The 15,221-nt window shown below is 42.8% G+C and overlaps 1 protein-coding gene across 1 annotated transcript in view; it reads right to left on the reverse strand.

Annotated features, from left to right (window-relative positions):
* The window catches only part of PYGB (glycogen phosphorylase B), a 567,212-nt gene that overhangs the window by 176,801 nt on the left and 375,190 nt on the right, over positions 1–15,221 (reverse strand). The window contains exon 9 of the mRNA XM_085612338.1: positions 181–273. Coding sequence (XP_085468464.1) covers positions 181–273 — 93 coding nt within the window. The remainder of the gene's footprint in view (positions 1–180; positions 274–15,221) is intronic.

The following is a 15,221-nucleotide window of genomic DNA, read 5'->3' on the forward strand; positions in this document are numbered from 1 at the left end:
ACATCCACTTAAAGCTCCAGTTGCACAGCCCAACCAGCTGACAGGACAATTTGAGACACCGAAAAAATCTGGTACTCAATGATATCGAACAAAGAGAAAGGAAAACAATCGAAGGTTATTAAAGAAACGCCACAATAACAACATTCCAGATTTTATTTAGTCTACACCCACACTTCTCACCTTATCCCACTGCACTTTTTCCACATCCACCAGGATCCTCATGAGTTCGGGAATGGCCAGTGCTGGATGCGTATCGTTCAGCTGGATTGCCACCTGTAAAAATGACAGTCAATTAGAGGAACGGGCTACAACAGAGTGATCCACCAATATTACTGAAGTACCTCAAGCCTACTCACCCTTTGGCAAGTCATTGATAACCTAACAGGTGGCATGTGTAGCCAAGGTAGTGCCCACAAACATTGACTTGCAAGTTCAACATTAGTTTCACAAAAACATCAGAACTCAAGAATAGGCAGGTCCATCAGAAAGAGTCCACTGGCATGAGTGACTATTTGCTTTCGATATCCAAGTCACAATGGACCTCAAGAAACAGAGCGGAGACCACACAAATAATGTTAACATTGTCATATTGCTGCTTCATGTGCATAATTAATGCACACTAATTGAGCTGTATGGCTATTTCACACATAAGATAGGCGTGGCAGTCAAGGGTTGTTTTTACAAACACCGCTAGCTCAGTTGGCCAATGTTATTTTTAATAATCCTCATGAGATCTTACAAGTATGCAACCAATCATATGTCTTAAAGGAAGCAACAGCTGGGTCAACAATATGTCGGGTGTGAACTTAGTCACTATAACTGAGCGCCAGGGCTCTTCGCTCTTCGTACACATATATCAATATGTTATGTTTGTGTGAATGTTTCAGGACTGTGACTAAGGCCAGTGGCGTAGCTGGGGAAGGCGGCAAGGGAACGGAACGCCCCGGGCTGCACTTTTTTTTGGGGGGGGGGGCGCAAGATAAGTTTTATTTATTTTTTTATTTTATTTTCCCTTATCATCGTCTGTCGATGCCCTGTCTGCGCTTACCTGCACCCGCCGTCACTGGGCAACAAACTCAGGACCGCCCCGGGCAGCAAAAGCTCTAGCTATCCCACCGACTAAGGCAGAACTGTCATTGTGGAAGAATTAAGCCTGGTTTTCAATGTCACAATTCTAATTAAGCCAGAACTCAACAGGGCTCTGATTATGTTAGGACTGTGGTCAAAGTCTTTGATCTTGCAAAGGACCGTCGGTCTGATTTATGAAAAAAGTCCTATATCTGCAACCAAACTTATGCCTTTGAAGGGTGGAGTTTTTAGATCTTTTGGGAGGTATGCCTGGAACATTGTGCACATCACAGGTGTCCAGGTGCACTTCCGGAAAAGCTCTGTGAATTTATTTTCTTATCTGTGCAAAGGAATTTCTGTCTGCATAATTTGTGCATTCAGTACATTACGTATGCTGAAATGCCATGGCCTTTGCGCAATGGTACGTTTTTTAAAATATTTTAGCCCTTTGGGAAACCCCTTCCCTGTGCCACTCTCTTTGTGACAAACGGTAAAAGAGGAGCGTGAAAATAACAACAAATTCAAGTTTTTGGTTGTTTCACAAGCCGGAGAAAGCCACTGGTCACTCTTTAGGTGGGATTTGCCCTACATTTTACCCATTGATGGCATAATAAATTACAGCATTGTGGATACAATTGTGCATGAATAAAAGGGTTCATAAGTAAAAGGTCAGGTTGTGTGAATAATTTGCGCTTGTAAATCTAGCCTTTGGCAGAAGTAAGCCACCCTTGGACTATGGCTCGTCCTTAATCATTTCATATGTTTTATTATACCAGAACATTGATCTCTTAGGAATTTTTTATATTCCAGGGCTCTTTTCTTAAAGGGGCAGTGCGATGCCTGCCTCTGATTATGTTGTGTATCTTGTTCTTATTCCTTTAGGTTCTCCTGCTACAGTGGTGTGTTAATTATTGTAGTTCTTTCTAAATTGGAAGGCCCTCATTGTAGATGTGCGCCTATGTGACGTCCTACTTCCTGCTACAAATTAGCAAGGTGGGTATGTGACCACAAATGCAAGCATCTTGTAGACACCCAAAGATGAAAGAAGTATGCCGGATCATGACAGGCCTAGTCTTTTTACTGTCCAAGACGAAAACATATATCCCTTCCCTTTGTGTGCACATACACAAATAAAGAAACACAAACAACACACATGTTCACACATATTGGCAAATAAAAAAAAGTATTTTGAGATGCCCTCACACTTTCACATTATTCAGGAGATGACATCCTCTTGAATTTCCAAACCAACCAGGACATTTACCTATCACCTTCACTAAACGCCGCCTTCTCTAAACTCCATGTTTCTAGGAAAAAGAAACATTTTGTACCTTGGGCACCAAATGAACTATGTTTATTTAGTTAAGACGAAGGAAGCTGCTTCCAGAGAGCTGCTACACCAACGGCAGCTAGGAAAAGGGGATGATTCCTCCTCCTGAGGTAGGCTATGGGTGGGTGGGTTGGGAGCTCAGGGGTACAGGTGGTGGAGGGTCTCAGGGGGGAGGTGGGAGGTGGGGGCAAAAAAATAAAAAAAAAAACATGAGAATATCACAAAATAAGGGGACAAATGTAAGGATGGTTACAGATTTTAGGGAATAAAGCAGAGGACCACTAGCGAGATGGAATGGGTGAAATGTATACCCTTGAATGTGGCAGGTCTGAATAGTAGGAATAAGAGGCGGTTAGTCTCGGAAGAACTCAAGATGTATAACCCACAGATAGTGTTGCTATCAGAAACACACATTTCCTACAAAGATCGAGGCTTACTAAAGCAACTAGGATATGAGGTAGTTGCTAGCTCTGATCAAAGTTCCTCAATATGAGGAGTCGCTATTTTAAAACATAAGCGATTCAGAGCTGATGTTGGTAAAATAATCACAGATAAAGGGGGTAGATGGGCTATAGCACAGATAGGGATGGAAGGCCGTTAATATGTTTTTTTGTGTATTGTATGGCCCAAATATAGATGACCCTCTAGTTATAGACCGGGTAAACATAGAGCTGCTAAACTGGGAAGGGGAACGGGTGGTAATGGGGGATTTTAACTGTATCATGAATTATGAGATTGCTACCACTAGACGATGGGCTTTTCAGAGGATGCAGAAGACTCGTGCCGCAATTAAGGAACTAGGTTGATTACATGCTATAAGGGATGCGTGGCGGGTATTACACCCAAATATAGCAGGCTATACGTATTATGCAGCCGCACATAAGTTATGTTCTCGAATAGACATGGCCTGGGTTTCTGATAAAATCTTAGAATCAAGTACAATGGAGATCTGCCCAAGGGTTACTTCTGACCACAACCTCATTCTTCTGTCATTTAAAATGTCAGGGGAGAGAAGGAGACCTAGGTCTTTCTCTTTCCCCAGATATTTATTGTCAGACAAGGATTTCGTAGTCCAGATTAGGAGACATTTGAAGGAATTCCTCGAAAAAAATACTGATTCAGCCTCGCCTACTGTAGTTTGGGATGCGTGCAAGGCCAGTATAAGAGGGTTCTCTCTAAAGAGACAGAACAGTGAGCGTAAGAAGGAAACAGAAAAGACTATCACAAGTATTTTTACCGTAGAGAATCAACAGGCAGAGGCATTGCTAAGGGGTCTCCCAAATGTAGACGACCTGGGATATACTTTAATTGATCTAAAATCTGCACTGAAAAAGACATTTAGGGAAAAAAGTATAGTTAAACTAAATAAATGCTGTTTATCCCAATACGAGAGTGGGGGAAAAATAGGGAAGATCCTGGCGTATAAGGTGGCAGATGTTAAGGCTAAGACTCTTATAAAGTCGATTAAAGGGCCTAACAATGCTGTTTATGAGCACCCAAATCAGATACTAGAGCAATTCGCTAAGTATTATCAAGAATTTTACACTTCGGAGAATCGACCTGAATTGTATGATATATATAGGTATTTACAAACTAATTCAATGAAAAATATAGGGGATTAAATATCAGATTCATTAACAGCTGATATTACGATGGTAGAAATTAAATTGGCAATTGCTGCCCTGCCGTCGGGTAAAGCATCAGGAGAAGACTCTATACCCCTCGAATTATATAAGATCTGTATGGACGAATTACTCCCACTTTATAGCCAAGTAATCAGATCTATCGGAGCAGGAGGAAAGGTCCCTGATTCATGGAACAAAAAAACCAGCGGAAGAATGTGGGTCATATAGACCTATATCGCTTATAAATACCGCCGTAAAAATGTTTGCTAAAATTCTGGCGACCCGTCTTGCTCCGATAATGCCTGGTTTGGTCTCTCCCCTACAACATGGGTTCATCTTTGGGAGGGATACTACGGCTCATGTAAATATGGCCATAACAGCATTCGATGTCACAAAGACAAAGTCAACCCCACTCGGTATGATTTTATTAGATGCTGAAAAAGCTTTTGACCGAGTGGGGTGGGACTTTCTCTGGGCCACACTATTAGTATTCAGTATTAAAGGCAAATGTTTGCAATGGGTCCAAGCTCTATATGACCATCCTAGTGCCAAAATAATTTATGCTGGTTTACAATCTTCCACTTTTTCAATCTCTTGTGGCACTCGTCAGGGGTGCCCTCTATCACCTTTACTGTTTGCGCTGTCGATTAATCCTGGCCTTGCAAAATCAGTCTCGAATAAAGCCTTTTACACTTGGGATGAATACTCTTAAAGTTACGGCGTATGCAGATGACATCGCAGTATACTCAGTGGACACTGATGAAGCATTGAAGGGGATAGCTGAGGAGGCAAAGAGGTTTGGAGCTATCTCCGGCTACAGACTAAATAATAACAAAACTCAAGTTTTGCTGAATTATAAATCCCCAGTTCCAGTGTTAGGAGCATGCAGTGTTGTTACCTACTTAGGGGTTAGAGTGTCTGACAAAATAGATAAGTTAGTTGCATTAAATTACGAGGCACTTCTGAAAGAAATAATTAAATCACTTAAAAAGTGGCACAAATTGCCTATGGGTATCATCGGGCAAATAAATAGAGTAAAAATGAAGATTTTGCCCAAATTCCTTTATCTGTTCCGGTCCATCCCCTTATGCGTGAACAATACTTTCTTTAAACGTTTAGATGGGATTCTTAGCAGCTTTATCTGGGGCTACAAGAAGGCTCGCCGAGCAATTGATTTATTAAAGCTCCCATTCAATCAGGGGGGGCTTGATTTTCCTGATTTTAAATTATGCTTTTGGGCAGCTTTTTTGGGCCGTCTTCGCAGTTTAATAAATCCCATGAGTAACATTGTTTTTCACAAATTTATGCTAGGGGAAGACTATAATATGTTTCTTTTTAGAACTAATGACCCAAATTACTACAAAAGGGTCAAATTCAAGACCGCACGCGACACTGTAACCATCTGGCGTGCCATTATGTCTAAATGTAACACATTGTTCTATCATGCTAAACTTCCTTTGTGGGATAACCCAGGTCTCCCAGAAATTTTCCACAATGTGGTGGGAAAGGATGGGCTAATTCTGGGATTAAACATTTAGGGGATTTGTAGGATTACAATGGGTTCATCACATTTGAAAGATTAAAGATCTTATATAAACTTTCAGAAAGTATGCAGTTCAAATATTATCAGATTCGAGATTATTTTATACGTAGTCTGAAGCTGACAAATGTTACGGATTCTGATATATGGAACTGCTTTTATGCGGCAAACGATAAGTTGCTGATTAGTATAGGGTATAAAAGTTTTAACACCTATAAGGGGGGTGACTGTGCCAGACTAGCTGATCGCTGGAGGCAAAGTATGGGGATAACGATCTCGGCTAACACTATTTCGCTTACTCTCAGCAGTATCAGCAGGTCTGTGCACTCATCCAACTTGAGGCTGCAGCAGCATAAAACAATATGCTTAGTATACTATATACCCGAAAGAATATCGAAATGGTCATCTAATAATCCTGCTAGTGATCGGACAAAGTGTCCAAAATGCGATCTACTGGCAGCCGATTTAAAACATATGTTCTTTTAATGCCCTGAGCTAACTGAATTCTGGCAGAAGATTGCTAAAATACTGTCCCAGAAACTTGGGAGACCAATAACGCTTTCAATAGTAGATGTGATGATGAGCGGGCAGAATAGGAGATCTAGCCAGAAAGATCTAATTACCATCTTATTAGTATGTGCTAGGCTGATAATTGCCCGGGTCCGGATCTCACAGGGTGTTCCTTCAGCTATGGAATGGTGGGGCCTGGTCAGAGAGACGTGCGATATGGATATTAGCACTGGCTAAAACGAGGGGGACCCGTTCATTATGTAAACTCAAGAAAATTTGGGGATCATTGTTCTGAAATGTAAGGAACATCACCGTATAACTAAGAAGCTCTTCTGTTTTAAAATCCAACCTTTTTTCCTCTCTTCTTTACATAATTATCCCCCCTTTATTTTTTTCCCCTGCTAATCAATTAATTTTTCTGAAAGATGCTATGCTTTGTTATTACCATTGCTACCTATTGTGTCTGTTAAAAATTCCCTCATGTTGGTAAATAATTTTTTTTAATTTTTTTTAAAAGACGAAGGAAGCTGCAATATTTGTAAGGCTGTTGTCAATGCAACATCTCCTGACATTTCACATCTTGTTTCATATCCAAGGTCTCTGCTTTGGAAGGCACATGTCCGCTAGATCAGAGGCAAGCAGCTTCCATAACTTTCTGCAGTCTTGCCCTCTTACAAAGCTGACATTTCCTACGTGTTCCAGCCAGACCGTCGACTCAGAGAGTACCCAGAGTGAAAATATGCTGCTGCACAGTCAGCCCGCGTCTGCTGCAGGAGGCAAACAAAGTGCGATGATGCTATCTTTAGAGGTATGGTTCTTGTGTCAAAGCCATACACACTTCGTTTATACATTATTAACAAGGTAATTTGTGATAAGCCACCCTAAAATTACTACACATATCACCATCATTGAATATTTTGGCTGATCTTGCAAAGAATGGTCACCAACTGGGAGTGCCAAGGAACAGAATATTAAGCACATTGTTTTCATTGCTATACTGCCTAGCTAACTGCTGGGCACCCACAAATGTCCAACAGAAGAATGGACAAGGAAAAGGTACCTTTGAAACTGGTGTCACTCAGGAAGCGCAACCTGAAGAACCACTTGACAGAGGATGCTATGAACGGTGGCACTGCTGTCCGGAGGTGATGGAGCTTCATAACACGGAGCTGAAGCTGCTGACCCTGGACTGTAACAATCACATTACAAAAGAAAATAGACAATGTGTTTGCCTTTGTCACACTTCTCACACGTCATAGAGACAAACTATGATAGTGCACCAGAGACAGAGAAGCGGATGTGGAAGCTGCCATTGAACTCTCCACAGACGTCAAAGAAGTGCAAAACACCTTAAAAGACAGGCTGACAAGATATGTGACATGGAGTACTGAGGAAGGCAAAATAATGTTCTGTTTTTAGGCCTCCCTGAACCAATGGAAATAGGCAACATTGAAGATTTTCTAGAGTCAATACTTTTGCTGCAGTTTACTGACTCGAAAGCAGTTTAGATTATTTAAATTGCCAGCAGACTCAGAAGTCCACAAGGCGGCAGCCTTGTGGTGCACTAAATGTAAGGATCTTTTGCAATGAAGGACATGTAGTTGAAGATGATATATTGTTTAAGCTCAGTAAGCAAAATAATAAACTTATAATCACAATCAGCTTTATTTTTATCCTGATTTTAGACTCGAAAACCAGAAACATTGAAAGACATTAAACACAAACTATGAGAGAACATACAATATGCCCTCCAACTGTGTGTAATCAGGTGTGGCTCCTCCGTTATAGTGGAGGAGCGTCGCCCCACTGAAATGCCCCAAGAGATTGAAACATAAAATGGTAATGAAATGAATTCATTACCATTTTATTTTCCATCATCCATCCCGAATAGGGTGTCAGGACGGCATGGGGCAACTACTGAATGGCGAGAAGGGTGGGCTGCCTTTTGCACTTGTTTAAAGTGCGCATGTCTTTTTGTCCGGCAGTCCAGTGACGGCCAGCCACACATACGCAATTCAAACCTCTCTGACCGAGCTGACAACTGGGTTAGAGAAAGCAAAAGCCTACAGTGCATGAGCTAGCGCTGATAGAGGCTGCTCCCACCAATCCTCGTGCTGCTCTGACGCTGAGAGAGCAGTGCCAGGATTGGTTAAGAGAGTTAGCTGGAGCCCTGGAGTTACGAGGGAAGAAGACAGAGTGAGAACGACACAGCAGCAACCATGGTAAGTAAATTTTAATTTTATTTATGTAATTGTTTTCATTTTATAAAACCACCCACCACCCATTTGCCCACCCCTCCATTCGCTCAAGTTGGCAGCTGCCACTGTGCATGTTAAATTGAAGATGGAGTTTAAAGAGAAGAGACATCTCTTTATTTATCCAGAGGAAACACCATGCTACTTTGAGACAGTTATGATCCGAATTGATACCTGCATACAGCTTACTTGAATGAGGGTTCGGATAATTTGTTATATAAATACTTGGGGATTCAGTAGAAATGCCAACAGGCAACTCTTGGATGCAGTCTGCTGAGGGCCGGACTGGGAACCTAAACCGGCCCTGGCAAAGTGCTCTGCCGGACCCCTTGGGGGTTGGGGGGACGGCCGAGCTGTTTGCCTGTGCCGGTTTTGGCCGATTTTGTTAATGGGCCGATATTGCAGCTATGCTGCAAAAACGTCCCTGAAACAAAAACGTCCCCCCAGGGGAGCAAAACCGGCCCCCACCCTGGCGGCCCACCGGGGAAACGTCTGGTGCCCTCTACGGCCAGTCCGGCCCTGGGTCTGCTGAACGTTTTATATATTGGTTCGAAAATGGTTGAGTGCATGAACTGGAACCAAATGCACGAGAGCGTTTAACATCACACAATGTCACCTTCTCCTCCACATTTCTTTTTCCTAGAGTCAATATCCAGAAATTGTTTTTCTTCTCCCATGAGCATGGGGGATGATTTTGAAACATGAGACAGAGACCAAGATTTGGCCAGGATACAGCAACACTGAGTCGAAATCTACAGTGCTGGTTTGTGTAAATGACAACAACTAGAGTGACAAAGTACTTACTACATGATGGGCACCAATGATGTCATACACTGCGCTCCCTCAAAAAATGCTGTCTATGCGTGATGCTAAATCCAATTTAGCATTGTGCTATCGTATAAAGTAGAGCATTCAGTGTCTTATTTGAGAGGCATACTTTCCACTACAAATCTCTACACGCAGACAACTGCCCAAGTTTTAATCACGTAACGTGTAAATTCATTCAAATGCACTTATCATACCTGAGAATTGCTATAATTTTGCGTTGGGACTGCATTATTTTTGTGGCACCGCCCTGGCGCAAACCCCTTTTTGCAATTTACTAAGCCATTTGGCTTTGCGTGGTTTAGTAAATACAAAGTAATGCAATGCAGCACATAGCACAGCTTTCTATTACTTTGCGTCGGGTAGGCATTACAAGGGTGGAGCAAGGGTTTTCCCATGCACCCACCCATGTATTTTGACGGAAAGCCTGATTTACAAAGACTTGTAAAACTGGGTTTGCACCGAAATGGTGCACCTACCCGACAGGCATAACAAGGAGACATATCTTTATTTCTCTGCGTTACTTCCTCTTTCCATATCTGCTGCACTGCGGTGCATGAACTATTAGTAATTATGCCCTCTAGTGTCTCAAAAGTGCCCACATATATTCGAACTCTCGGCCGTGGTGCATGATTCTTTCTCATATGCATTGTGCATGCAGCAAGATTTCGACCATACATGAACAAACAGCACAAGCTAAATGGTGTAATCACTCAAAGCAATTGTCCAAAGTCCCCTCGGGCTTAGACACATATTTATCAGTTAAGCATCTGCATTCTGAGGCATGAAACTTCTGCAGAGGGAAATTTGTGTGAAAAATACAGATAAAAATCGGATTCTGCAAGCTTCAAATCTTTAGCAGACACTGAACTGAGGAAAAAAGGGTCGTGACGCAGTTCAGATTTGTCTAGCATTTTGGAAAGGAGAATGGGCTGATGCAGGCCTCAGAGGCGGGGTCCAAACCGCATAGGACGATAACACATAAACAGCTATATTTTGTTGCTTGATATATATTTTTGCATTCCACTAGGTGGCGATGTCCTCAAATGCAGCTCATTAGGTCTCGCCTACGCAGCACGCATGCACTGCATAGGCAAAAAGACCTTTAGCATCGCTTTCGCTTTTCAGCCAAAAACGTGCACACGTTCCATTGCCTTCAATGGCAACACGTGCACATGTGGCGATTCACTTGCGGGAGCGCGCGGCGCCATATGGTAGCGATTATCGCTCCTGGCGCTGCTCGCTCTCGCAAGTGAAACGCTTTCACTTTTGCCAACACTTTTTTATCCAGCACTCGCCCCCTCCTCTCGCCCCTCCCCCTGCTGCCTCCTTTTAGCGCGAGGAACGCGTTTGTTTTTTGTATGCCCACATTTTCTAAACTTTAATATATAATTCAATACAGTTTGACATCAAGGGGGCTTTAATCATCTGAAAATAAGTAAGAAATTCAAAATTGTTTCAACTGGGCCGCAACTTCCGCAAGGTATGTCTCTGTGGCCTGTGCATGGTCACGCGCCTTCTTCACCCTTCATTAATGGACAGCATTGTGGTCTGTGGTCAAACCTCACTCTGCTCTGACCACTGAGATATCCACAGAGGACAGCGTACCCACCATCGGTCAAGGAGGGCCGGGGCCACGCTGGATCTTCAGGACATCAGTAGCTGGTAACCATACTGTAAGTTCATAGTGGGTGGCTATCCTGAACATGTGGAATGGACCCAGCCCCTCTGGACTTGAAGTTAGCCCTGTCTCTTGTACACTTGCTACCAGAACTATTCTGGACACATTGGGTAACACATCTCTGAACCCTGCCTTTAATCTCCCTGGTATCTGTTGATGCTGGCAGTCTCGATGTCACTTGCAGCTAAAGACAGGTGCAAACACGTTGACAGACACTCTATGTTATGTTTTTGAATTCTTTCCCTGAGAGGAGGTTTAAATCCGATAAATGCAAGTTATGCACGTCGGCCCGAACAATGTGAAATGCAAGATTGTTTCTTAGACTCTACATTGGGCGGTGAATGTCTGAGGCATTCTGAATACTTTTCAACAGCAATTAATAAACAGTAGCGGCCCGCCCTAGGTCTGTTTTCAAGTGAATCTTGTAGATCACATGGTGTGTCACAGTTCCATGCCTGAACTTTATTTTATCTATAGCATGCAGGAATGTGTGCGGTATTTCCTTTGAAGATAAAAGCTCAGAACAATAATTACCTCCTTAGGTGTTGCAGTTGATTCTTATAAAACGGCGGTGTGCTTTATTTAGTTATTTTTAAATAGCCGGTATGTTCTTCATGGCGCTTTAATAGCTTCCACCGAGAATGCTGATTTTATTTGAAATGCAAAATTTAGATTTGCATTTCGAATTTTGCAAACGTTTGCGCGATATTTAGAATACCGGACAGGCGGTAGGGCAAGAACCTGAAAAGTGTTCTATTACAGGTGTCTTTGACCTTTGTTTGTTTGTAGCCCGGTTGGAGTTTTTTTTGTCAACTCCTAGTTAAACCATGCTTAGGGGCACACAGGTAGGTGATCACACACCACAAAGTGATGTCAGGTCACCTTTGACATCAATGACATCACACAAATTACCTTAAAATTGCTAAAACCCCTAAAATATATTTAATGTATACAAAGAAACAATCTTAAAGTAATGATAAACAAAAAAAATATACAAAAAAGAAAAGCTTGACTAAAATACAATCACTTAACAACTTACACCATTCTGAATCAGCTGTGTACCAATGGAGTGTGCCCCACAAAACAGAGCTTTGCACCACTACCATGACTATATTAAAGGCATTAAAGACACAGAACAAAGCGGCGTATGGCATACGTCTGCAGACATATCGTTTAAATGCCAGACACTCTCAAGTGCTTCTCATTTGCATAAAATATGCGTTTTTGTCCCAAAACATTTACTTGCCATTCGCATCAAAAGCACTCGCCTTTCTCACAATTCCAGCGTGTCATAAGCAGCAAATTAACTCATTTGACCAAAAACATATGTATGTCTTTGAAGCGCACTATTGTGTCCCAAACATCAGTTTGTCACTCGCAGTAAAATATGAGCTTTACTAAGGGCTTTAAGTGAGCCGGATCCTGCCAGGGCTCAGCCACAGCAGTTCTAAACAAGCATTGACATAGCCAATAGGTCGCGCCTTTGGGACCTTATAAGTGTTTAGCCATGCAACAGTTAATGTTGTTACAACAAGGATATTGTGTTGCATAACTAAGTACTTATAAGGTCCCAAAAGCGAGACCTATTGGCTATTCCAATGCTTGTTTTTAAAAGAAATAAGCATGTCGTCTTCGCACACTTAGATATCAGTATTTGTATTAGCTAAAGGAATCGTGGAATTACGGATTACGATGAACAAAATGCAAAAGGCACACACACCTTCCAAAAAGTCAAACTTCTCTTGACAAGAAATGCCCCTGCAAGTGATGAGATAGTTACATATGCTGGCCAGGAGGAAACTCTGTAGAGTGCTGGGCCTACATGAGTTTTTAATATAATTATAAATATTTTGCAAGTGGGTAAGGGAGTGCGGTTTATATATATATGCTATCGACATTAAAAAAACTGGGCTCAGGAACAAAAAGGTAAATTGAATTACTAGCAGAGAGATCTGGCCGGTCCTAGACAAACCAATGGCAGAAAATGGATGCATGGTTCTCACCTTCTAGGACTTGTCTAAAGTGCTACGGCTTCTGGTGAGGCATGGTTCTCACCTCTAGGACTCATCTAAAATGCTACGGCTTCCGGCGAGGCATGGTTCTCACCTTCTAGTACTAGTCTAAAGTGCTACAGCTTCCTGTAAGGCATGGTTCTCACCTTCTAGGACTCATCTAAAGTGCTACGGCTTCCGGTGAGGCATGGTTCTCACCTTCTAGTACTAGTCTAAAGTGCTACAGCTTCCTGTAAGGCATGGTTCTCACCTTCTAGGACTCGTCTGAAGTGCTGCGGCTTACGGCGAGGCATGGTTCTCACCTTTTAGGACTCGTCTAAAGTGCTTTGGCTTCCGGTGAGACATGGTTCTCACCTTCTAGGACTCGTAGTCTAAAGAGCTGCTGCTTCCAGTGAGACATGGTTCTCACCTTCTAGGACTCGTCTAAAGTGCTATGGCGTCCAGTGAGGCATGGTTCTCACCTTTTAGGACTCGTCTAAAGTGCTTCGGCTTCCGGTGAGGCATGGTTCTCACTTTCTAGGACTCATAGTCTAAACTGCTACGCCTTTCAGTGAGGCATGGTTCTCACCTTCTAGGACTCGTCTAAAGTGTTACGGCTTCCGGGGAGGCATTGTTCTCACCTTCTAGGACTTGTCTAAAGTGCTACAGCTTCTGGTGAGGCATGGTTCTCACCTTCTAGGACTCGTAGTCTAAAGTGCTGCTGCTTCTGGTGAGGCATGGTTTTCACCTTCTAGGACTCGTAGTCTAAAGTGCTATGCCTTCCGGTGAGGCATGGTTCTGACCTTCTAGGACTAGTCTTAAGTGCTACGGCATCCGGTGAGGCATGGTTCTCACCTTTTAGGACTTGTTTAAAGTGCTACGGCTTCCGGTGAGGAATGGTTCTCACCTTCTAGGACTCGTCAAAAGTGCCTTGGCTTCCGGTGTGGCATAGTTCTCACCTTCTAGGACTCGTCTAAAGTGAGGCAGCTGGTTCTCACCTTCAAGGACTCGTCTAAAGTGAGGCAGCTGGTTCTCACCTTCAAGGACTCATCTAAAGTGCTACGTCTTCCACTGAGGCTTGACACCACTTACTTTCAGTGAAGTGTTGACTTCCATGCAGCATTCTTACCTCCAACACCCTCGTCCAAGCCATAGAATGGTACAGTCTGTTGTGGAGACACTTCAGTCCTGCTTCCCGAGAGACTTCCAAGGCAGGATTGTTTCTTCTGGGAGTTCAAGAATCTGGCACTGCACCTCCCCTCGATCCAACAAGCTCCCTCCTTCAGTCTCAAAAGACAGACCGAACTGAAGGTTATAGGATTCAAGAAACACCTCCGCTTTGGGTAACCTCCTCCAGAGGAAGGCAGGCTTCTGACCATACTAGAAGTCACCTTCTTATTCCTTGCCGTGTACCCCGTTGTATACACAGTTGTATCTCTTCCATTTGTAAACCTATCTGTCCGGTGCTTATTCCTAGAAACCACTGTGTCCCTGGTCTCTGAATACCGGATTTCATCCCCATTGTAAATCACCTTTCTTTGCATGTCATCAAAATTCTGGACACTGCTTCTACTCTAAATCCTTTCTTGCAAAGCTGCAATCTTTAAGCACCACTACATCGTGATGCCCAGTTACTAGTGAACATATGGAATAGCCAGGATATTGGAGGGTCTGGCGAGCTGACAGTACTAAATTGGTAATAAAAATAAAGTAAGTGCCAGGGCCCTTCTCGGAAGGCCACTGCAGCCTGTACCACCCATTGCCCCTGCCAGCCCTGCCAATGGCTGAACTTACAAGTACTAACCATCGCACTGCTAGAAGTGTGACAATTCAAACTATTTCAGGCCATCCAAAGCTATAATAAGGGTGTGAGTGATAGGTGTTATTTATTTTTTAAAGTATATTGACCTATTAAACACTGCTGTTCTTATCTCAAATTTTGACAGACAGTGCCACCATTTGGTGGATTGTCACTAGAGTCGGTACTGCCAATTAAGTGCTCGTGCAGAGCACAGGAAAGGACCGGCTCAAATTAAGCACTGGGTGCACACTACATGGAAATGAATTTACCAGTGTCAATAGAAATCTCCAATATAAGCGAAATTAAGATAGTGTTTTAGTTGTTGATATCAGGAACTTAACCTCAGATACATTAAAGATGAATCCATACTATCATAATGGTGCTGCCAAAACCGGGCTTGGTATTCACAAAGAGAGACATGTAACAGTGATCTTCCAAAAAGCCACAAACAGGATGTTTAACCTGCAATTTAACCCAGCCCCCCCATACCCACCAATCAGCTCATATTTACAATCTTCGGTAACTTGAGGCAAAATATGGGCCTAAAACTCTGTCTTTCAGAAGTCCTGAGCTGACCACCACAGTATTATGCAGA

This window comes from Triturus cristatus, chromosome 6 (genome assembly GCF_964204655.1).
Source record: "Triturus cristatus chromosome 6, aTriCri1.1, whole genome shotgun sequence".
Lineage (NCBI taxonomy): Eukaryota > Metazoa > Chordata > Amphibia > Caudata > Salamandridae > Triturus > Triturus cristatus.